The sequence below is a fragment of the Cordyceps javanica genome, chromosome 2 (genome assembly GCF_051103115.1).
Source record: "Cordyceps javanica chromosome 2, complete sequence".
Lineage (NCBI taxonomy): Eukaryota > Fungi > Ascomycota > Sordariomycetes > Hypocreales > Cordycipitaceae > Cordyceps > Cordyceps javanica.
The window spans coordinates 5,517,870-5,540,092 of record NC_139296.1 but is presented as its reverse complement, the minus strand read 5'-3'; the positions used below and the strand labels follow the sequence as shown (position 1 = coordinate 5,540,092).

Genomic DNA, 22,223 nt, shown 5'->3' with positions numbered 1-22,223 from the left:
ACGTACGCTATGGCGAGACTCGTTATGCCAAAAAGAGAAAAAGAATTGAGAAAATTGTCCCTCTTTGCGCCCCATCTGTGGCCCTCGGTAGTTGTCGCAAGAATGTCGCGCCGCTGGTGATGATACGCGAATTGCCGTCGCCCGGTTCTGAGGGCTCACGCACAACGCTCAACAAAGGCAGGTTATCAGTACGGAGAATCTTACCTGCCCGCACGCGCCATCAAGGAGGCGAGCGCAGCGGAAGCGCCCCGCGTCGGCGGACGGGACCGTGGCGGGTCTCCAATCTACCGAACCCGACCGGGTGCTCTTGCAAGAAAAGCAACCCCGGCGCGCCCAACTCTAATGCAACCAGGGCTATCGTCATAGTCCCCCCCCCCCTGGTTGCTTGGCGTCCCATGTGGTTCGTCCAGTCGCTCTCCCGAGAAAGGGCACATGGAGACCAGGAACTCTGCGCACCCGGGGAGGGGATAAAGGGTCGCTGGAAGAAAGTGGTTGGTGAGCGTTGCGCCGGCTTGCGAGTCGGGGCACCACCGAAACCGTTGGGTATAAGCACCCTGCTAGCTAAATTTCAACAGCCGGTACATCATTTTCAGGCGCAACGTGCAGTATGTATCCGTCTACGGTATCCTCTTCGGGAATGTTGATCCTTCGGAATGGATTGCCCGCAAGGTGGACGCTGGCAAGGTTCCGTTGACGGGAGCCTGACTGGAGAGCATTGTAAAGGGCGATGCGCTCATGCTTTCTTTTTACGGGTGACCAAAGACATCGATAATTCTACTTGCTATCGCGATTCTTTGTAGTTAGCTTGCAATATGATATGGGAAGACTAGAACTACACTCAGTCTAGCTGCTACCTCTGTTGTTCAGAGGTTCGTTGGTCGCGACATTACCTCGAGCCCATGCTCCCGACCCAAAGCGCCCCATCCAGCGTTCCTTCGTCGGTAATTATCCAGTTCATTAAATCAAATGACTCGTCGGTAGACTGAGGCATTATGCCGGGTACCTATTCATTAAAACTGTCAGTTAAGAGGTGAGACAGGGAGTGCTGAAATACCCTTACATGCGTGTCGCAGCCTCGGTCCATCTCCGATGGCAGCGCTAGAGCTGCCGCGTGTGTATCATCAAGACGAGAATCCGAAATCTTCCGCCTTGACCCGGTTGTACGCATCGCCTCAAGACTATGCAAGCATACATCCAAAGCTTTCTCGACAGCTTTGACTATGGCACCGCGAACGTCATCTGGCTCCGCGCCCCGCTGCAAGCTCTCAATCTGAGCCATGAGCAAACAAATGAAGATGTAACCCTTCACGTTCGTCTCTCCCGCGTTGACACACCGTAGGGTGAAGTGCTTGGCGTCCTGCAGTACCGAGAGGAGGTCTGGGCGCAGCATGGCTGGGCCGAAGCTTTCCTGTTCCTGGAGCTGTGTCTTGAGCTCCAATGCTACGGTCAGGTTCGCATAAAAAGCGGAGGAGCGAAAGAATCCAGCTGCAGACCCGCAACGTGCGAAGCGAGCGAACTTGTCTGCACCGGATGGGCTTCCGAGGCTATTAGTAGAGTGCGCACTCAGCTCCGGCGCAGTCTTGTGCCAGGATGGGCTTGCAGCACGCCAGATACGGAGAGCCGCGTCTACTGTAGCCTGTCTCGAGTATGCGTAAGCCGTTTCGTGTTGATCTCGGTCAAGGAATGGAACATGCAATGACGAAATGTAGCGGTGCACAATGACATCCAGAGCATTCGTATCAAACCGCGGCGCTGATGCCCGAGATACCAGTTTTGCGCGTGTCAAATTCTGAAATACATCTTTGTAAATAGCTCTGAGTCCTTGGTCTAGCCTTTTGGTTTCTTCATACGTTCCCTGAGCATTGGTATCGTTGAGCATCTTCGCTGCTGCCAAACGGAGCGGAAACGTTTTTCGCAGCGCAATCGCTATGGTCGTCTGTGTGAAGACTTGTTCAGGTTTCGGGCAAGGATCTATCAGTCCCGGCATTAACTGATCGTCGTCAAAGTTCCCAGGACATGGTGCATCAAAGTCGCCGAGCGAGACAAGCGGAGGTTTGCCGGCGACAAAACTGGACTGCAAAGCCAGCTCCAACACGGTATTCCATAGTCTAAGGCACACTTCATGTACAAGTCTGGGGCGCGACGCGGCAAACTGCTCTGAAGGATCCCTGTGCAGACCCATATGCATTGCGGTTCGGACTAGAGCGCCAGCCGTAATCCACAGCGCGTGACACTCTATACCGACCGCTTCTTGTGCGATCATTAGCAAAATGCTTGTTTGGAGAGTCTGAATCGTGAGGTTTGATTTGGCGCTAGGCTCTGACAAATATGTTTGAGCTTCGTAAACCCAGGTCATGGCCGAGGAGCGCAAAGAAAACGTATCATCATAGGTCGTGGATCCAATCGCCAATACCAGTTTGAGTTGCGCCAAAAAGTTTTTGTCAGGTAACGTGTCTGGACTGAGAAGCCACAGTGAATCGTAATCTCTTCGAAAGGAAGGGACGTGTAGGACCCTATACAAGGTTTCTGTAGTGTCAAGGTAAGCATCGACCAACTCATCGGCCAGATTCTTTGCGGGCAGAGCCGCGGTGAGAGGTGCTGGCCAGATGGGCGCACGCTGGGCTTTGATCTCCCTCGCGAGGGCTTTGCATTGGCGCATCGACGAAAGCGCCTCGGAGTTCTCGGCGGACAAGTCTGTTGTGACTGTCTGCGCCAAGTCTCGAAACTAGCCAAGCCTTTAGCAAACCAACGGCACAACGCAAAGCCCTCATCTTCTGGGCCGCGGAGACACACGCACCAGAACAATGATGGTAAGCCAATGACTTTGGCCGAAGAATCGCGATTTATGCGTCACACCGCGCCCAGCGACCATGGTATCCCCGAAGAAGGGACTTTCCACTGACTTTTGGGCTGAGCTGGCATCGCTTGCAAGGGACTTTGAGCCTCGCACTGATTGAGGCGCGGAGGTCAATGCGGAGGAAGGGATTGTCTCTGAGATAGCAACGTACGAACGCGATGAAGATGTATTAGGAACCCCTGTGCGGGAGGCAACGACGACAAGATCAGCATCGTCAGAGGAAACGCGCTCCGAGCCTGGCGAGTTGTGTCTAGGGGCCGACGAGAGTGTCAGTTGCTGCCGACTGATATTCGATCGCCGCCGAGGAGGACGTGTGGGATCGAGGTGCAGAGTATCCTCGTAGACGCAATCTCGCTCCGGGTTCTTGGAGCGCGAGCGCAGGCAGTTCCGGCAAGGATGTTGACGATCGCATCTGAGCTTGCGCTTTCGGCAGACCGTGCAGGACCTGGTCACGCCCCAGGATTAGCCAAGGCTTACAAAAGAACGACCGACGGGCTTCCATACACCAATGGCCGACCAGGGCCAGCCTTGGTTGCTGCTTGCATCGTGGTGATGCCCTCCCCATTTACCTAGGATGATGCCGGCGAGGACGAAGCTTTGTGAGCCAAGACGCAGAGATGTCGGGTCAGGCTGTCGGCTCTGAGCTTTGCTGACCCAACAGCGGCTTGCTCATCCACACGAAAAATGGTTCTTCGGTGCCCGAGGCGTGTATTGTCGACCTTTCTCGTGCTTCTTGTTTGCTGTTGGCACCTTGCATCCCGCAAGTAGCTGATTTGTGGCGAGTGCTGTGGCGGGCAAGCGCCACAAAGTCGGATTCGGGTTTGAAAGTCGGGAAAAGGCAGGTCGCTGTCTCTATATCAATCTACAAATACATTAAGGATACCAAACCTTTGATTTTTCCCAGAGTACCATGGTAATTACGGTGCGGAAATCGAATCAATTAATTACTCCTCGTGCAGGCCTCTGCCCGACCGACGCAAGCTTCTTCATGTCAATCGGCTTCGGCCAATTACTACACCAAACCTCGGAGACATTCCCCGATTATTGCTTCGCAGTTGTACCTAGATTTTGGTAACAATTAAATTTCAATCAAACAGCAAAAAAAGGATACGCGAACTTGCCGGCCTTTGATCATCTGTCAACAATCCGAATTCTCATGTCATGGGTGACGCATGACACTATTTTCACCCAGCACTCAAGTTGGCCCTATAATAAGCCGACTTTCACTTACACTGCAAACTCGGCCACGCCATTTCCCGATTTTGATAAAGTACGTATAAAACCAACATCTCAATCCCCCTTTGAAAAGAAATGACGACAGCCTCTATACTGTATACATTGATTTTTTTTTTTTTTTGCCATTGACTCCCTCATCACGGTAAAACTAGCGATAACCATGGCAGTCAAGGAGTCTTCCACTCCTTCTCTGCCCGAGAAGCCAGTCGATGGCCAGATCAGCGGCGACCTAAGGCAGCGAGAGAAGCATGTCGGCAGCATCAAAAACACTGTAGATGACATTTCCAAGGCACCTGATGGCGGTCTCGAGGCCTGGCTCGTCGCGGCCGGCGGCTTCTGCGTCTTCTTCTGCTGCCTAGGCTTCTGCAACTCGTTTGGCGTGCTGGCCGACTACTACATCGCGCACCAGCTGCGCGGCGTGTCCCCCTCCAAGATTGCCTGGATCGGTTCACTGGCTGCATTTTTGCAATTCTTCTCCGGCATGCTCGGCGGGCCATTGTTCGACCGCTACGGCGCAAAGGCAAGGCAGTCTCTTCCTCCTCCTCCTCCTCCTCCTCCTCCTCCTCATTGGCTCGCATGGCTCCCCGACTCGAAATGATTACTCTAACCGCATAGACCTTTAGATCATCCGCCCTGCCGCCGTCCTCTACCTCATCTCCATGATGCTGCTCAGTCTTTGCAAGGAGTACTGGCACTTTCTCCTCTGCCAAGCCGTGCTGCAGGGTACGCTGATGGGCCTCTTGCAGTTCCCGTCCATGGCTGCCGTCTCACAATACTTTGACGTGAATCGTGCGGCTGCTATTGGCGTCGCCATCTCTGGTTCCTCCGTTGGCGGCATCGTCATACCCATGGCCCTGTCCAAGATGCTCAACGGCACCAATCTCGGCTTTGGATGGAGTATCCGCATCATTGGCTTCCTTATCGTGCCCTTTTTGACGTTCCCCATCTTCACAGTCAAGGCTCGACTCCCGCCACGGTCTCGGTCCTTTTGGCTCGCAGCGGCCTTTAAAGACGTCAAGCTCATCATACTGACCGTTTCCATGTTTTTTGTCTTCATGGGTATGTTTCTTCCCCTCTTCTTCATCCCAACGTACGCCACCCTGCGCGGCATGGAGCCGACGCTGGCTGGCTATCTGTCCGCCATTCTCAACGCCTCATCGACGTTTGGCCGAATTATTCCAGGCGTTCTGGCAGACAAGATCGGAAAGTTGAACGTGTACTCTATCGGGGCGCTGGTCACTGGTATCGTCATCTTCTGCATGAACGAGGCTAAAACGAACCCGGCTCTGATTGCGTACGCCATCGTCTTTGGCTTCACTTCCGGCACCATCATATCTGGCGGCTCAGTTGCCTTTACTGTGTGCTGTCCGGACATTAGAGATGTCGGCACATATGCAGGGATGGGCATGGCCGTGGCCGCTCTCGGAGGGCTTATGGGTCCGCCCTTGGATGGCGTCATGATTGAACATTACCGAGGTGACTTTTTTCAAGCGGCCATGTTCAGCGGCAGCGTGTGCTTTCTTGGTGGTATAATAGCATTTGGAAACAAATGGTTTACGCCCCAGGGGCTGTGGGGAAGGTCATAAAGGCACTCACAAGCACCAGCACGGTGGCGGAGCAAGCTAGCTACTCATGTAGACTTTATACTTTCAAGAGATATGAAAGGACGTATGCTGTTGCATCCTGGCTTGAAAGAATTTAGGATAAGCACTATACTGAAAATTATAGAGATCGTTAGCATAGACTTGATAGAGCTCTCGCCATATTATCTGTGTGTTAAATTATGGTATGGCTGAAAGGGGACTGGCTCGAACGAGAGGTAACTAATAAGGGCCCTATAAGGGTGTCAAGTATTACTGCTTTTGGAGGACCATGCTCCGCGTTGACTGGAACCCACATGTCCTTGAAGAACCGGACACGTGGGAAACTGCCAAGAATCAGTTAATATGCTACTGATAGTGACTGGCTAAACATGCTATCATGGCTTCGTGTTGGAGCTGCGCGAGCTATTAACGCGGAAATTGGCCATCTACCGGTCTGCATAAGTCTTGAAATGAAGTCTCTTTCCTTTCGTTACCCAGGGATTGTTCAACGTTCCTTCATCGACGCTTCTGTTCGTGCCGTGACCTGGTGGTGATGCCCTTGCTCTCTTTGATCCGCATTAGATTGGCTATAGCAACACGCGGGCCGGCCTTGATATGCCGTGCCCGGAATGATCGCCGCACAACCAGGCAACAAATTGGCTCAACGGGGCCAGCAACTCTAGTCTATATCTTGGACTGTTGGCCATTGGCTATGCAATGCCATCATGACTCTGAGCGCATGGTAATACCCTTTGAAGGAGTCTGGGTATGGGCTTGGCGACCAATGGCTCGGCGCGCCGAAAAGCTGGGTCTTTGTCCGAAACGCCAGCACAGTTCGTCACATCTCGCCCTCGCAACCTCACATTTCACCCTCGGAGAGCGAAGTTGCTCTTTGATTAGCCCGGTTCTTTATCGAAGCACAGATCTCGTTATCCCCAAGGACGCGCACCATCCGCAGACCCATCTACAAACATCTTGAACGTTGATGCAGTCTTGACAGGACTCACACGAATAACATGTTACTGAAGTGAACTGAACCGTCGCAAAACCGTCGCAGTACTGCAGCCGTGTACGCATAGAAAGCCTGATCTATGCGATAGATTTCGGCTTTGAAGCCAAGCCAAACGATAAGCATTGGATGATCATATTACATTGGATAATCATATTACATCACTAGTGTAATTCATGCTTGTAAAAAGCCTATACTCAATCTCGGGCAATACCTATCCAAGTGTGTTCAGCTACTCCGACATATGTCTCGCTCGGAGTAGGTCGGAATCCCATGCCGGAACCCTGTGATTTACCGCAAGCTCCGCTCTCTACTACTATCATACTTTGTAGTAGTCCTCGGGACTTGGGTTCTCTTCAACCTCGAGTATCACGACCTCGTTGCAGGTCGCATGAGGTGGTCCAGACTGTGATGTGTGCTACAAACCCGGTCAACCTCCGAATAGCAAGTTGAACGTTGGCAGAAGTTTACAAGTCCCGTAAATCTAGTATTGTGTTGCAGCTCCAGCTACGGCGTGCTTGTCTGCTGTACAATCCAGACAGGCAGCATATGTATAAAACGATCCCCTCCGCACTATCATTCTTGTTTTGCTTGTTGCAACTTTATTTGCCAAACACACACGGTTCCACTCATTCGCTACCTGTCTAGTATTCACTCTCTGACAACTCGCTGCGGCGTTTCCTTCTATTCATCATGAGCCAGTTCCAGGTTGAGATCGCCAAAACGCTTGCGGAAAAAGCCGTCAGCACGGCGGCCACTGGCTCGAAAATAAACTTGTAGAACACCAACGAGATCTGTCAACTGGTAATGGTAGTCTGGGCCATCGGGCTCAACGCCGTGCCCGGTATAGGGTCTATTGTGTTCGGGCTCGTGACAGTTCTATCCGCTATCCTGTTTCCTGCCCCAAAACCAGTCGACCCATGGATCCAGGTTCGTGAGAGGATTGAGAACTTGGTGGGAACAAGGCTTCAAGAATATCAAGTACGCTCAATCCAGGCCAAGTCGGAGGGTATCCGCCGAAATGCGGAAGAGTATTCAAACGTCATGAAGCTGTATAGCGAAGCCAAAACCCCAGAGGAGAAAGGGAAATACCATGCGCTGATTCAGAACTACCATACTGGACTTCTCATTCTCTTGCGCAGCAGTATTCCAGAATTGCAGACCGCATACTACGCCGCGATTACACTTCCGCTGTTTGCGCAGGCAGCGAACCTACATTTGTCGCTTTTGGCTGAAGGCATCAATCACGGGTTGGAATGGGGGTTTTCGGACAAGTATGTCACTCAAGTCTTGCCGGACGAGTTTAGAAGATTGAATTCCTCCGGCCTGTCAGCCAGGGACTTGTCCACTTCTCAGGGACCGGCTGACGACATGACGCTAACACTCGCGAAAACCGCAATTGACACGGCTGAGGCTCTTGGCGTGCCACCTGGGCTGGTCTTGTTATGGAAGGAGGCTTATGCTACCCTCGTCAGCGATTTTGCTACCAGGACTAAGCGTGATTTTATCGACTATGTCTCTCACGCCAAGAAGACCTACGCCGAGGGCCGAAAGCAAGTCCAACCTTATGATCATCGGCTTGTCCCCAGCCTGTCGGGATTAGACAAAGGGACTAAGGAGGCTTCTGCTATGCGGGCTTACGCGGACTACGACACGGAAATGCTCGACAGCGTTCTGAAATATGTCGAGTTCTGGCCCGTTCTAGATGGCAAAGCAAATCTGTCAGAGTCAGCCCTGCGTAGTCTTGACCGGGAGGTCTTCTTCGGACCCTATGGTCGCTGGACAAAATCTGTTCTCTGGAGTGCGGACGCTCCCGCGGCGATAAGCGAGCGGAGGCCGAAGATGACCAGTATTGTGATCTGCGCTGCCGACAACGTGCTCATGCTCGCGGTGAGATACCGCGACAGGAACTGGCCAGACGACGATGGTCAATGCCTGAAAAAAGCTCATTGGCAAGAATTCTCTCTCGAAGATGACGAATATATTGAAAACGTCGACGTCAGGTATGGCCACAAGCTCGGTCAGCTCACTTTCACCACCAACAAAGGCAAGGTGCACGGCCCGTACGGAAGGGCTAAACACGCTGATTTGTCAGTGTCGGTAAACCGCACTGGATACTCGTTGAGTTATATGCGTGGCACGCGCTATGTGTATAAAGAACCCGAAGGACTTGAGGGTATCTCTTTTGGATTCAGACCTCTTCTCACGGCTGGATAGAGTCGTGTTTTCTAGCAAGTCGTTCGTTCAAAGCGTCCGGTTAGTACAAAGGCACATGCGCTGATGAACAAGAGATTCACTGATACGTGTGTGTTAGTTCGATACTGGGAAGCCGTCAGTCGCTACCCAGAAACGCAAAATTGATTGATGTGGAGTGCCTTTTCAACATCCTGGGCTAAAAAACCTACCACTACAGTTCGATATCGTTACTAGTTTGGCCTGATCAGATCCGTATCTTGAGATTTCAATAGAACATTCGAATTTGAGAGAAAGAGCCCTCTTCACCATTCGCTTTCTGTACTGGGTGAGAAGAGGCAGTATTAATTGTGGAAATTTAACCTCTCTCACACGCCGCTTTAAGCGGTTCGCAGTAGACCAGCGCGTTCCTGAATAGCTCCCGCGAGGTAGATGGCATATATGAGCCCTGTTGATGCCAACTAGTTCTTTCTAAAAAGCTAATCGTCAAACTGGGTGTCCGGCATGAAAGTTACGTGACACTTCGAGCATGGCCGTTACTGACACCAAACGCAATACAATTACGGCTAGCCACATTGCCCGCATTGATTTGGACAGCTTTGGTTTAAAGTGTTGCTCAACACCGGGCTGAGATGCTCACTTCGATATTGACAATTCGCTGAGAATTTTAGGCTTTCTCACGCCTACACCGTCGGGCCCGGGGTCGCTCTCTCGTATAACAGTGCCAGAAAAGGCTATAATGGTTCCCCCAAAGGGTACTGAGGAGTTCAACGGGCCATGAGCGACGCCGAACCCTAGCAGCTAAGAAGACTAGAATAGCATTGCATTACCGCATGGGTGCTCTGTTATGAATAATTAGCACGCCGTCTTGGATTCCGGGATAACCTGTGATGAGACTGGTAGCTTTACTGGTCATTACTCAAGAATGGGCAAAATAAATCCGTACCATGACAGCACCAAATGAGACCAAAATCAGAATCGAATCAAAGCAGAGAATATATATGAGAGTTTTAGTCTGGATCAGTATCAATGTCCTGCGCGACGCTTCGCGGTACGGCCAAGAAACACATGCAACGACAGATAGGCCAACACCCCGGTCAAGCACATACCACTGATGACACCGAAACCAGTGAGGTATTTTGGGGCGTCTCCAGACGGAAACAGGTAGGCCCCATAGATCTGGGCCAGGTTCCCCATGGCGTTGACGAGTGCCAGCGACACTGCCTTTGTCTCGTTTGGCATCGAGGAAAACGTTACGGATGCGTACGAGAGCGCAAGCCCGTTGGATGCCCAGAGCCCCGACGCCATGATGACGAGGAGAGCGTATCGCGCCTTGACATTGTACACGGCGCAGATGACAACGGAGCAGAGCATGGCGACGCCCATCATGGCACCGAGGATCACGCCGCGCCACTTGGAGTTCTTATCGGCGACGTATCCGATAATGGCAGTCGTGACGAATGCTACCCCGAAGATCGGAATCGTCATGTACTGCGCGTCTTTTGCTTGGTACCCCAGGCCTTTTACCAGGGTCGGGTAGAAGTAAGACAGCGTGGATGATCCGACAATAGCCTGTGAAGCAACACGTGTTAGACACGACGGGTACTGCCATCCGGGACGCGATGGCAAAGTTTCAATTTTTCGACTCACCATGTAACCAACCACCAGCAGCCATGTTCTCCAGTCCGTCACGCTCAGCTTCAGGGCCTGCACGTGGCTCAGGCGCGGCTGTTCCTCCGCGGGCCGGCTTCTGGCATCGACCTCGAGTCTGCGGATCGCCAGGGCCCTCTCCGCCGGGCTCAGCTTGCGGTCCGAGGTGTTGCTCGGGAAGTCGGGGAGGACAAAGGCCGCAATCAGGGCGACGAACATGGTGCCGGCGCCCTCGACGATGAACAGCCAGCGCCAGCCCTGGATCCCGTGCGAGTCGTGCAGGCCGGTCGTGATGGAGCCGGCGAGGAGGCCGCCAAAGGCCCCCGACAGGATGGCGGCCGAGATGTAGACGGCGAAGCGCCGGCTCTGCTCCTCTTTGCGGTACCACGACGAGAGGATCATGAGCATCCCCGGGGCGAACCCGGACTCGAGGAGGCCCATGACGAAGCGGAACGCGACGAGGGCGCCGTAGCTGGGGACAAAGGCCATGCCAATGGTGACGGCGCCCCAGAGGAACATGATGGTCGCGAGGTAGCGGCTCGGTCGGGTCCTGGTGAGGATCATGTTGGAAGGCACTTCAAAGACGACGTAGCTGACAAAGAAGACTGTCAGGGCAATGGAGTATTTGTTCGAGTCCAGGTTGAGGTCCTTGTCCATTCCGGCAATCTTGGCGTTTCCAATACTAGAGCAAAATTAGACTGTTGGTCCTGGACTGCAACTGCGGTAAGCGCTACAGATCGATACTTACTTGGTTCTGTCCATATAGGACAGCAAATACATCAACCACATACATGGAAGAATGTACAGGTCAATCTTCCGGACGAGCTTCTTCTCGAGTTCCAGTTCTTCCGGCGTCAGAGGGGCATCCATCACGGACGAGTCTTGGGCAGTTTTCAAGACATCGTGATGCTCGTAACTGAGTTTGTTCTCCATGGTGAAATCAGATGGCATATTGTTTTTGTATGAGTCAGGGGATCGAGTGTGACCAAGAGCGCGGCCTGGTGTGAGTATCGCAGTCTTGGTATCCTCAACGAACAAGTGCCATCTTTATCAACTTTTTATTCACCACCTCGCGGCCCGGAACGAGAATGAGTACCGAAAGGGGAAAATGGTCCCATGGGCCGGGCAAACATGTTTTTGACGCCGATCAACGTTGGAGAAAATCGTGGAGACGCTAGCATTTCCAATATTCTTGGAAACTAGGTTTTCTGGGGTAATTGTGGAGGAGCTGAGGAGGCCGGGATGGGTCGCGTCTCGCGCAGCCGGACCAGTGGCTTGCTTCGGTATGTGCTTGGGGAGATACCTCGTGTCGAGGGCACTGCTTGTGTCCAATACGGAACGCTGCGCCGAGTTGAGTCGATGTACGCGAGTCGTGTAAGTCGAGGAGGGGGGGCGTCGGCTAGCATACAAGCCGACTCGAAGCACGATATTTAACGGCAAAAGTCGAATTAAGAAAATAGCAATAATTCTATCCCCTTCAACCCCTTGAATCTCACTTCGTAACGCCCCCAAATAATACTATCCTCTCATAACAATGGTTGCTGCTGCGAATGGTGCAATTGGGCACGACGACGGTGCCTCGTCCCAGATCACAACCATGAGCACACTTCCCGGGCCAAACCATGACTGGAGTGTCAATCTCTCAGGAAAGGTCATAGCCAGTCAGTGATTACTCTCTACCAAACGAACAGAAAAAAAGGAGGCGCATTCCCTGTTGACACTCGATAGTCACCGGAGCCAACCAGGGCATCGGCCTGGCGCTGGCCGAAGTCTGCCTCGCCAACGACGCCGCCTGCGTCTTCAGCCTCGACATTTCCGAGCCCGCCGAGGCGTTCGCCGCCCTGGAGGCGCGCTTCCCGGGCCGGCTCGAGTTTCAGCACTGCGACGTCACAAAGGAGGAGAGCGTGCAGGCGGCGCTGGACGCCGTCGTCGCCGGCAGGGGCCGCTTCGACGGCATGGTGGCCAACGCCGGCGCGACCAAGCACCAGGCCGCGCTCGACTTTACCATGGACCAGGTCAAGCGGCTGTTTGAGCTCAACGTCTACGGCTCGTGGAACTGCGCCACGGCCGCGGCGCGGACCTTTATCAGGCTCGGGTGCAAGGGCAGCATCGTCTTTACCGCGAGCATGACCTCGTACCGCCCCAACAGGGTAAGACAATCTCCGCCCCACGAGCGGCCTTGCTGCCGCTGCTGCTGCTGCTGCTCCTAGAAGCAACGAAGAAGAAGAGGAAGAGTATCGGTTGCGCTAACACTAGATTCGTACCTTTTACCAGGCTGCCCCGTCGGCTCCGTACGGCGCGACAAAGGGCGCCGTGCGAAACATGACGCACACTCTGGCCATGGAGTGGGCAAAATACGGGATCCGCGTCAACAGCATCTCCCCGGGGTTCGTCAAGACGGCACTGACGTATTATGTCGAGAAAGACCCGGAATGGGGTACCAAGATGAAGCATTACGGGGGGATGCCTCGGCTGGCGCTGCCACAGGAGCTCGGCGGAGCGTATGTGTACTTGTTGAGTGAGACGTCGACGTACACCACCGGTATCGATATCCCAATAGCAGGCATTGTCGGGGCATGGTAGATGATGGAGGGATACATAGTAAATTGTGAAATGGTTGCATGATTTGCCACGTCTGTCTTTTGTCTAGTGTAGCCATGGCGAAACCAACACGGTTGATCAACTTTGCTGAGACTGAAACTATAACACGAGTCTCGACCACACAGCCAATTTGAACGGCTAAAGACTATAAGCTCGGGCTGCGTAGAATAGCCAATTGATTACACCTCGCGCCATCTCCATCAGGCAACTTCAACCACCTGTTTCGATTTCTTCGCGTCATACTCTTCAATGATTTGGACCTTTTCCGCCGACGCCGAATTCTATAAGATGCATGGAAGAGTGTGAGAATTTTTTTTTTCTCTCTTTCCGTTCCGTATTTGGTCCGCGGAACAGCCCCGGGACCGGTCCACTCACCGGATCAAAAGTGTAACCCAGCCACTCCCTGACCAGCCGCCGCGCGAGCTCGACGCCAATCACCCGCTGGCCGAGGCACAGCACCTGCGCGTTGTTGCTCAGGACGGCGCGCTCGACGGAGAAGCTGTCGTGGGCCGTGACGGCGCGCACGCCGGGCACCTTGTTCGCGGCAATGGCCACGCCCAGCCCCGTGCCGCAGACCAGGACGGCCCGGTCGGCGGCCCCGGCGGCCACGGCCTCGGCGGCGGCAATGGCAGAGGTCGGGTACGGCGTCTTGTCCGACGCCGTGGACGGGCCGACCCGGATGATGGCGGCGACGCGCTCGTCGGACGCCAGGTCGCGAGAGAGCACCGACTGGTAGGAGAAGCCGGCGTCGTCGCCCCCGATCGCGATGCGAAGCTTGTTGCTCGGCGTGGTCATGACGGGCGGGCTGGGGGTTCGTCGAGGATTAGGTAGGCTGTGAGAAAGGGTGTCGGGTGCGCGTGTTTGCGAGAAAAGGTCTGCGAGGGGGAACAGCACACATACTCACCGACGAGACAGATGATGTACTTTTGTCTGGAATTTCAAGTTCCCATTTTCAAACTAGTAATCAGGCCATTCATTGACTTGCGACGTCGGCCAGAGCCTCGACACCAAAGACAATGCCGTGCCTCGAGACGCGGTCGCTCCGCTCATGGGTTGGCTCTACACCAGAATCCCGCAGCGTCTAGGAGCTCGGGGCTAGTTGGTGGTCGTCGCTATTTCGGCAGAGACATTTGAGGAAAGCTCAAGCCATGTATTATTCTGGTCCCTAATTACCCCACGTTGAACCAACGATTCCATCGCAATTGTTTCCAAGTCTGCGACTGTGGCAACTTGGACGCGGCGACAGCAAACCACCTTGACATCTCCTGCCAAACTTGATTTCCCTTCAACCTTCCAGAGCATGACAACATGGCCGCCTGGAATCCTACCTCCAATAAAACCTATCAGATCCTCAAAGATGCCGAGGAAAACGGCTATGGCGTCCTCGCCCCTATCGCTTACAACATCGAGCACATCATAGCCTTCGTCCAGGCCGCCGAGGCGAAGCGCAGCCCCCTCATCATACAGGTGTTTCCGTGGGCCATCACCTTTTCGTCGGGTCTCCTGATCATTGCCGCGGCACATGCTGCGAGACAAGCGTCCGTTCCCATCGCCATCCACCTCGACCACGCCCAGGACGAGGCTCTCATCCGGCAGGCGGCAGATACGCTGCCGTTTGACAGCATCATGGTGGACATGAGCCACTACGAGATGGAAGAGAACCTGTCAAGAACCGCGGAGCTGGTGCGGTACTGTCACGAGCGCGGGATAGCGACCGAGGCGGAGCCGGGCAGGATAGAAGGGGGTGAGGACGGCATTGCGAGCACCGAGGAGCTGGAGGGCGCATTGACGACGGAGGATCAGGTGGACGATTTTATTGCCACCGGTATCGACTTTCTTGCGCCCGCGTTTGGTAACGTTCATGGAGAGTACGGGCCACGCGGACCGGAGCTGCAGTTTGATAGGTAAAGAAAGCTTGCGCTCCGTCAGGCAATGCGCGTGGTCATTTGTGTCATTATGTTTCGAGACTAATGTGCGCTTTCTATGTAGGCTAAAAAAGATCCAGCACAAGGTAGATGGCCGAGTGCGCATCGTTCTTCACGGCACCAACGATTTCCCAGAGGCCATCATGAGACGCTGCATTGGCGGCGGCGTCTCCAAGGTCAACGTCAACAAGCTTGTGCTGGACGATTACCTGGTCCATCTCCAAACAACGGCGCCGACTGCCAGCTTGACAACGCTGATGGAAGGAGGGGTCATGGCGGTGCGAGGCTTGATGGAGTGGCAGATGGATGTATGCAAGTCCACTGGGATGGCCAGATGAGTTGAAAAGCCAAAAGATGCACAGCAGCCAGGTAACACAGACCTTGAAGCATGAATCATATTCTACTGTCAATCATTGGACGTATTACTGTAATCGTCTGCGTCAGCCCTCTCCCAGTCCCTACGTAGATCTTCTCTCCACGTTGCCATGGGTGGCCAACAGACGCGATTCTCACACTCTTCCATCAGAGATATTATCTTGGCTCTCTGATCCGCATTGGTCACACAAAGCCCAGCACCATATAGACACTGTGCGGACAGGATCTGGCAGCTCTCATCTTTGAGTTGCAGAGCAATGCCGCATATTGTGTTGACCGCCTCGGATAGAGTCCGTTGCATCTTTACGTATCCGTGAAAGCCCGATGCAATCGGGCTCACACTGTGCAGTGTGAGTAAAATCTGGGCAAAGCTATGCGCCTGCAGTGCAGCGCCGAACCGGGGCGGATGAATCCAAAGGGGGGTGAAAACCTCGCCAGAAGCGGTTGTTGGCGTTGGAAGTACTTTGTACTCCTCACCTAGGTGGGATCGCCATTGCTCCATCATAGACACCAAGTGCTGTCTTTGTTTTTTGAGTTTGGTGCGGTTCGTGTCATCTGGTAATGTCGTTGCGGCGGCCGCTTGGACATTGGCCCGATAGTTGATGGCCTGGGACAGAATATAGATGGATCTGTCAGCCAGCTCGTTCTGATCTAGATCATGGATGGCTCTACTGGGCACCCAAAAACTGAGGCAAGCTCGCGATTCTCGAAAAGCTGCCCACAGATCCTGGCGAAGCCAAGCCCACCACACCGACTGGCGTAAGCCACCACAACCTCCATCAACGTCCTGAGACCTCTGGATCCAAAATATTCCCTTGAGATGCCTCTGCCAGTTGCCGGATCCATCGGATTCATCAAGCATCTCATATACAGAAATGGTGAGTGCAGTTGCAAGTAGCTCTTCGGAATGAGAATAGCTGGGGTACTTGAGAGTCTCGCGGACGTACTGGAGCGTCTCGTAGTAATATCGAATCCATTCGCCATCTTCGTAGTCACCATCGGCATCTATGCGCAGCTGACGCGCGGCGGCATCGACGTCACTGTACTGATGTTTAGCAGACAAGGCCAGAATTGCTTTCATCAAGCCTGTGTTTCGGATTGCCAAACGGATCGCATAGCTGGAGAATAGCTTATGCGGGTCAAATATATCTAGCCATGAAGCACACCGATCAGCAAAGTGACGGAAAAGCTTGGCCTCGTGTGCAGATAAAATGACGTCCCCCACTGATTGCCATGCCGTACGCTCCAACTCGGGATCCAAGTTTTCTGGTAACTGAGCCTGGCCATTCAACAGCGCGGGTGAGACGTGGACAAAGATTGAGTTGTTGTGCGGCGGCCCGGTGCTCCTGCTCTGCCCGTCTGGGGGCAACGGCCCCGTAGCCGGAGGATAGTTATGATCTGCCTGCACCGCATCATTCGCCAAAAGGTCCAACCAGCGAATGGAAGCAAAGTTTGCGGACCAGGTCTCGGAGGATATCGACTGGGGAGAACAAATGAAGCCGCCGTCGGCTTGTACCGTCAGCTGCTCATCGCTGGTGGGCAAGACCTGGTCGATATGGTTGCTGTAGTGGTCTGAGACAGCGGGTCGTTGCGCCGTCGGTGGACTCGGTGATGACGGCGTTTGCTGGGGCTCATAGGCCGAGTCCGCTGGACCATGACTTGAATCAGTGGCCCCGGACGTTTCTCTTGCTGACGTGCGCTGGACCGATGTCTCGGAAACTGTCGCGGTCCCCGAATCCTGGGGAAATACGCAGCGGCGATCCGAGATGGAGCATGGGCCGCATACTGGCCGTTTCTCGTCGCATTTCTTGTGGCGCTTGCGACAGGTTAGACTGCGTTAAACAAACGGAAAGAGAATAAAATCAGCGTTCCACCCAGCGACTTCGGTGACGAGGTTTACGTACCAGCCAGTGGTGGTCCGAAGCCCCGTGCCGCGCGACTTTCGAGCTCGTCTTCGCGGTCGCGCATCTTGATCTGCATTCATGGCATGGTTTGTAGTCCGTGGCGGCGCTGTACAAGACGAACTGTGATGACTGCTTCACGGCAGCGTCTCGCGGACAAGCATTGAGCTATATATGGGCTGGGCTGCGTCTCGCGGACAAACTAAACTGTGGAGAGGAGTGGGAGCATGAAGCATGTCGTCTCAGCCACTCCGAAGTGCTGGAACGACGACTTAACCGGTGTGGTGGGGCAAGCCGCACCAAGAGACGAGACTAGAAGTGCGTTAGTTGAGCATCGGTCGCGTTGGCCATCGTGTTAGCAAGTACCGAATCACACAGGCAGTGCTCTAATATTGTTAAACAAGGCCAGGATATGAGTATGCTGAATTGAAGCTATCGTGGGCTGTAGCAGCAATGATTGATGTGTACCTTGGTACATAAAAGGTGGGTCTAGTTGCCTGAGGCGTTGAGTCTGTGGCCTGTCCCAGGTATGCAGCTACCAGCTACCAAGTTGACCAACACGCTCAATGGGAAGCTTTCAGATTTCACTCAATGAGATGGTTGACGCGAAACAAAACGTCTTGGCCCATTTATCCGCTTTACGTCACTTGTTCTCGCCAGTCTTCCATAATGCTGAACCCCTAGTCGGTCCGCAGCGTGGCGTTGTCTGGGCCTGGCCACGTCTCGCGGCACCGCCGTTGAGGCTTCAGCCAGCCACCCAAAAGCAGCAGCAGCAGCGATACCAAACTCATGTCCGCTGAGTTAGTACTTTGACGCTGCTATATCGCAGTGTTAATTGTCCTCATATTCATACAAAATGGCAGTGGCGAAGCAACCAGTTCAACCTCCCCTCTCACCGACAATGCGTTGCCCGATATGTCCACGAAACACTACTTTCCTTCAACTGCCGCCAACACACTCGTCCCTCGAGCTCTTCGAGCCCTGGTCACAGCAAATCCTCACTTGACCCTGGACCAAGATAATCGTGTCGTTTCTCACAAGCAGCATGATCAATCTCGCGTGAGCGTCATCGGTGGTGGGGGTTCCGGCCATGAGCCCGCCTGGAGTGGCTTCGTCGGCGATGGTCTCCTCTCGGCCGCTGCTTGCGGTGACATATTCGCCTCGCCGAGTGCAAGCCAGGTCCTCGCAGCAATTGAAGCCGCTCCGTCAGCGCAGGGAACTATTCTTCTAATTACCAATTATACTGGTGACCGTCTACATTTTGGGCTAGCTGCCGAGAAAGCCAGGGCAAAGGCAGCTTTGTCCGGGCTACAGAGAGACAAAAGAATTGTCATTGTGGCGGCGACTGATGACGTCTCTATTGGGAGGAGCAAGTGCGCTCGGGTCGGTAGAAGAGGTTTGCCAGGTCACATTTTCAGTGAGTCAACATCTGCATCGTTGTCAACAAGCACGATGTGTATTGCAAGACAGAGCAAGTGCTGATGGCTCTCTCACAGCAATGAAGATGGTCTGCTCCGCGGCAGCTGAGAACTGGCTCTTCGATGACTGCATCCGTCTTGCTGAAGCCGTCAACGCTCAAACCGTCTCTATTGGCTCCGCTCTGGATCACTGCCACGTGCCTGGGCGACAACACCAATCCGTTGCTGAAGATACTTGCATCATCGGCGCGGGAATCCACAACGAACCTGGTCAACGCACCTTGACGCCATTTCCGTCCATCGACGAGATTGTCAAAGAATGTCTTGATCTTTTATGTGATCAAAGTGACCCTGAACGAGGGTTTGCCAGATTTGATAGCGGTGATGAGACCGTATTGTTAATAAATAATTGCGGTGGCTTGTCAGCCCTTGAACTTGGTGCTCTGACAGACGAGGTCCAGATCCAGTTGGCAAAACGATACAGTTTGCAGCCTTGCCGTACCATGGTCGGCGCATTCGAGACATCACTCAACGCTCCAGGCTTCTCCATCTCTCTAGCCAATCTTTCCGCGGCTGCCAGACAGTGTGATACCGCTGTGCCGGAACTTTTAGCCCTGCTTGATCGGCCTACAACGGCAGTCTCATGGCCCAACATTGTAGGCTCTGCTGGCCACGCCATCAAATCTGTCGACAAATCATCCACTGATGGCGCAAGTGGCAAAGCACAGACTGAAGAGGAAACCTCGGTTAGAGATATATTGGAGCCAAAGGTAGATTTCCCTGTAGATGGGTCGGTGCTGGATAGAGCCGTTCGCTCAGCCTGCGACGCTGCCATCTCGTCGGAGCCACATCTCACACAATGGGACATGATTATGGGCGACGGAGACTGCGGTGAGGCAGTCAAAGACCTGTGCGAAGGTGTACTTCTCTTACTCGATAAGGGTGCTGCATCTCAAGGATCCTTGCTTAACTTTACTCGAATCCTTATGGAGACGGTCGATAAGATGGGAGGCACGCTAGGGGCCATCTTTGGGATCTTCCTCTCGGCTTTCTACTCAGCCCTCGCCCAACATGCAGATAAACGTACCCTATCTCTCCACTCAGGTTACAATCGGTCGGAACAATTAGCCAAATCTGTGGCTTCAGCTGTCAAGAGTCTGCAGGGGCACACAGCGGCAAGGGAAGGCGACCGGACTGTTATGGATGTCTTTATCCCGTTTGCCGACAAGTACGCCGAAACGGGCGACTTTTCTGCCGCAGTTCAAATTGCAGGAGACAAGGCCCGAGCAACATGTTGGATCAAACCGAAAATGGGGAGGGCAAGCTATGTCGGCGATGCGGCGACAAGAGAAATTCCCGACCCTGGAGCGTGGGCTCTATATGAGATGCTCTGGGGCCTCGCTCAAGGACTCGGCATAAGTGTGCCTCGGTTGAACAGAGATGAGATGGGGACTTGTGCGTAGAATGCAGCTACTTTTTGTCTCCGAAGAGGAGGGATCGATAATCATGCCGATGATTGTGAAACGAGCTGGGATTTTTGAAACAAGAAGATGACGGCAATGCTCAACTCCACCTGTTGGAGTTCCACGCTGTATACAATTAGAACAAACTTGTGGGCCAGAGGTGTCATGGCATGGCTGAATGTAGGATCTATATGTGAAATTTAATTTATTGAATGGTTGTGCCCAGAATACGTGATCAATCTATAGTGACGGGCTCGCATCAAGTCGCCGAGACATTCCACGTTGCGAAATGTCGCCTCCCGCGCCTATCAACTACTCCATAGCGACCAACAAGAACTGTACAGCTTGCAATCGAGATAAATCGTCCCCGGTACACGAAATAAATCGGAAACAGGGGAGCAAAACGGAAAGTCTAGTATAAGTGTATTCTGCTGGATAGTGTTAAGCACCAGACGTCGCTCTTGATTCCTCCACACAAGATTTCCAAATAGCATCAGACAGAAGCCAGCCTTTGCTAGCCAATGCAGTTCTTACTATTTCCAAAGGAGAGAGAGACTATAGGCAGTAGACTCCTTGTAGACTTGCCTAGTGACAGTTGCAATTCTGGATAGCGACAATCTATTTATGAAAGTGAAATAAAAGATAAGTGACCCAGGAGAGCAGGATATCTCTTCGAGCAGTCGTCAATCGGCTAGAACCTATCTCAAAGACGCTTTATTAATGCCAGCTAAAACACAAGACGATAATTTATAACTCTTGCTAATCGTTTTCTCATTCATGATCGCGGACACAACCTTGATAGCGTTAATCGCAATAGCTTCTACTAAGCAATAGCTATTATAGGCTAGCTGTATTATCACGCACGGTGGAATTGTGGTACGTTTATACGTTTTTCTTTCGCAATTCTAGCCAGACGTCGCTCTTGATTCCTCCACACAAGATTTCCAAATAGCATCAGACAGAAGCCAGCCTTTACTAGCCAATGCAGTTCTTACTATTTCTAAAGGAGAGAGAGACTATAGGCAGTAGACTCCTTGTAGACTTGCCTAGTGACAGTTGCAATTCTGGATAGCGATAATCTATTTATGAAAGTGAAATAAAAGACAAGTAACCCAGGAGAGCAGGATATCTCTTCGAGCAGTCGTCAATCGGCTAGAACCTATCTTAAAGACGCTTTATTAATGCCAGCCAAAACATAAGACGATGATTTGCAACTCTTGCTAATCGTTTTCTCATTCATGATCGCGGACACAACCTTGATGGCGTTAATCGCAACAGCTTCTACTAAGCAACAGCTATTGTAGGCTAGCTGTATTATCACGCACGGTGGAATTGTGGTACGTTTGTACGTTTTTCTTTCGCAATTCTAGCCAGACGTTGTTTACATGTGTGCGAGGTAATTTGTTGCGCACTGTCTTGGGCAAGTCTAAGACTTTGTAAAACCAGGCTTCGAGTCCAGCGGACGCTCTATATCGGCAGTTCCCTTGAGAAACAGCCTCATGTTACACCCTGTGTACCGTTTCCAGCGACCACAGAAGCATCGTCTTTGGGCCTCCCGACATCGGCGAGACTCTGGGCTTTCAAACACGGTCCAGATGATGGTAGTAGTGGACGCTTGAATGATTGAAACCACCCGAGTGTTCATTCTGGCAGAGTTTGGACTGGATTTTTCTAAGCGTGCGCACCGGGATTGTAACTGATCTGGCCCAGACCCGAGCGGGACATGCTGTAGAACGTCAGGCCTTGTCAGCTTTTGCAACTCACGCAGCTGCACGAAGCGGCAGTTCATGGTTGAGTCCGGAGCACCATGTTGAGTGAGATCCTTGTATGTATCCCTGCAGCAACATGTCGTCGAAAAGTGAAACATGGCAGGGACTTTCGTGTTCAGTTGCAAGGTAGCGCGACTTCGCTTGACGGGCCGGAATTGCCCAACGACTCGAACGGGTACGCTATTTAAGCCCGTGGTGGAGTTTTTTGCTACCCTGATCTACATGGAGCAGTTGTCTGGATAT

The 22,223-nt window shown here is 53.0% G+C and overlaps 9 protein-coding genes across 9 annotated transcripts; 5 read left to right on the top strand and 4 right to left on the bottom strand.

The window, feature by feature from the left end:
- Positions 1-886: 886 nt before the first annotated feature.
- On the bottom strand, positions 887-3,402 carry V2A60_004170 (uncharacterized protein; the record flags this gene model as incomplete). The annotated part of the gene is made up of 4 exons (XM_083255491.1): positions 887-1,003; positions 1,061-2,725; positions 2,798-3,302; positions 3,362-3,402. The coding sequence occupies 4 exons, from the start codon at positions 3,400-3,402 to the stop codon at positions 887-889; spliced, it is 2,328 nt and encodes a 775-aa protein (XP_083111617.1).
- Positions 3,403-4,253: 851 nt separating this feature from the next.
- V2A60_004169 (MCT family MFS transporter) lies at positions 4,254-5,679 on the top strand (the record flags this gene model as incomplete). The annotated part of the gene is made up of 2 exons (XM_083255490.1): positions 4,254-4,613; positions 4,717-5,679. The coding sequence occupies 2 exons, from the start codon at positions 4,254-4,256 to the stop codon at positions 5,677-5,679; spliced, it is 1,323 nt and encodes a 440-aa protein (XP_083111616.1).
- Positions 5,680-7,492: 1,813 nt separating this feature from the next.
- Positions 7,493-8,902, top strand: V2A60_004168 (uncharacterized protein; the record flags this gene model as incomplete). The annotated part of the gene is made up of 1 exon (XM_083255489.1): positions 7,493-8,902. One exon carries the CDS (start codon positions 7,493-7,495, stop codon positions 8,900-8,902), a length of 1,410 nt encoding a protein of 469 aa, XP_083111615.1.
- A 986-nt stretch (positions 8,903-9,888) lies between these two features.
- V2A60_004167 (major facilitator superfamily domain-containing protein) lies at positions 9,889-11,461 on the bottom strand (the record flags this gene model as incomplete). The annotated part of the gene is made up of 4 exons (XM_083255488.1): positions 9,889-9,893; positions 9,988-10,450; positions 10,529-11,210; positions 11,334-11,461. The coding sequence occupies 4 exons, from the start codon at positions 11,459-11,461 to the stop codon at positions 9,889-9,891; spliced, it is 1,278 nt and encodes a 425-aa protein (XP_083111614.1).
- Positions 11,462-12,062: 601 nt separating this feature from the next.
- Positions 12,063-13,111, top strand: V2A60_004166 (uncharacterized protein; the record flags this gene model as incomplete). The annotated part of the gene is made up of 3 exons (XM_083255487.1): positions 12,063-12,189; positions 12,257-12,678; positions 12,785-13,111. 3 exons carry the CDS (start codon positions 12,063-12,065, stop codon positions 13,109-13,111), a joined length of 876 nt encoding a protein of 291 aa, XP_083111613.1.
- Positions 13,112-13,329: 218 nt separating this feature from the next.
- On the bottom strand, positions 13,330-13,924 carry V2A60_004165 (uncharacterized protein; the record flags this gene model as incomplete). Its single annotated transcript, XM_083255486.1, has 2 exons — positions 13,330-13,410; positions 13,505-13,924. 2 exons carry the CDS (start codon positions 13,922-13,924, stop codon positions 13,330-13,332), a joined length of 501 nt encoding a protein of 166 aa, XP_083111612.1.
- Positions 13,925-14,437: 513 nt separating this feature from the next.
- V2A60_004164 (ketose-bisphosphate aldolase) lies at positions 14,438-15,392 on the top strand (the record flags this gene model as incomplete). Its single annotated transcript, XM_083255485.1, has 2 exons — positions 14,438-15,033; positions 15,119-15,392. 2 exons carry the CDS (start codon positions 14,438-14,440, stop codon positions 15,390-15,392), a joined length of 870 nt encoding a protein of 289 aa, XP_083111611.1.
- A 373-nt stretch (positions 15,393-15,765) lies between these two features.
- On the bottom strand, positions 15,766-17,397 carry V2A60_004163 (transcription factor domain-containing protein; the record flags this gene model as incomplete). The annotated part of the gene is made up of 5 exons (XM_083255484.1): positions 15,766-15,770; positions 15,907-16,469; positions 16,596-17,076; positions 17,135-17,245; positions 17,334-17,397. 5 exons carry the CDS (start codon positions 17,395-17,397, stop codon positions 15,766-15,768), a joined length of 1,224 nt encoding a protein of 407 aa, XP_083111610.1.
- Positions 17,398-18,828: 1,431 nt separating this feature from the next.
- Positions 18,829-20,211, top strand: V2A60_004162 (Dak1 domain-containing protein; the record flags this gene model as incomplete). Its single annotated transcript, XM_083255483.1, has 1 exon — positions 18,829-20,211. One exon carries the CDS (start codon positions 18,829-18,831, stop codon positions 20,209-20,211), a length of 1,383 nt encoding a protein of 460 aa, XP_083111609.1.
- Between the last annotated feature and the right edge of the window lie 2,012 nt (positions 20,212-22,223).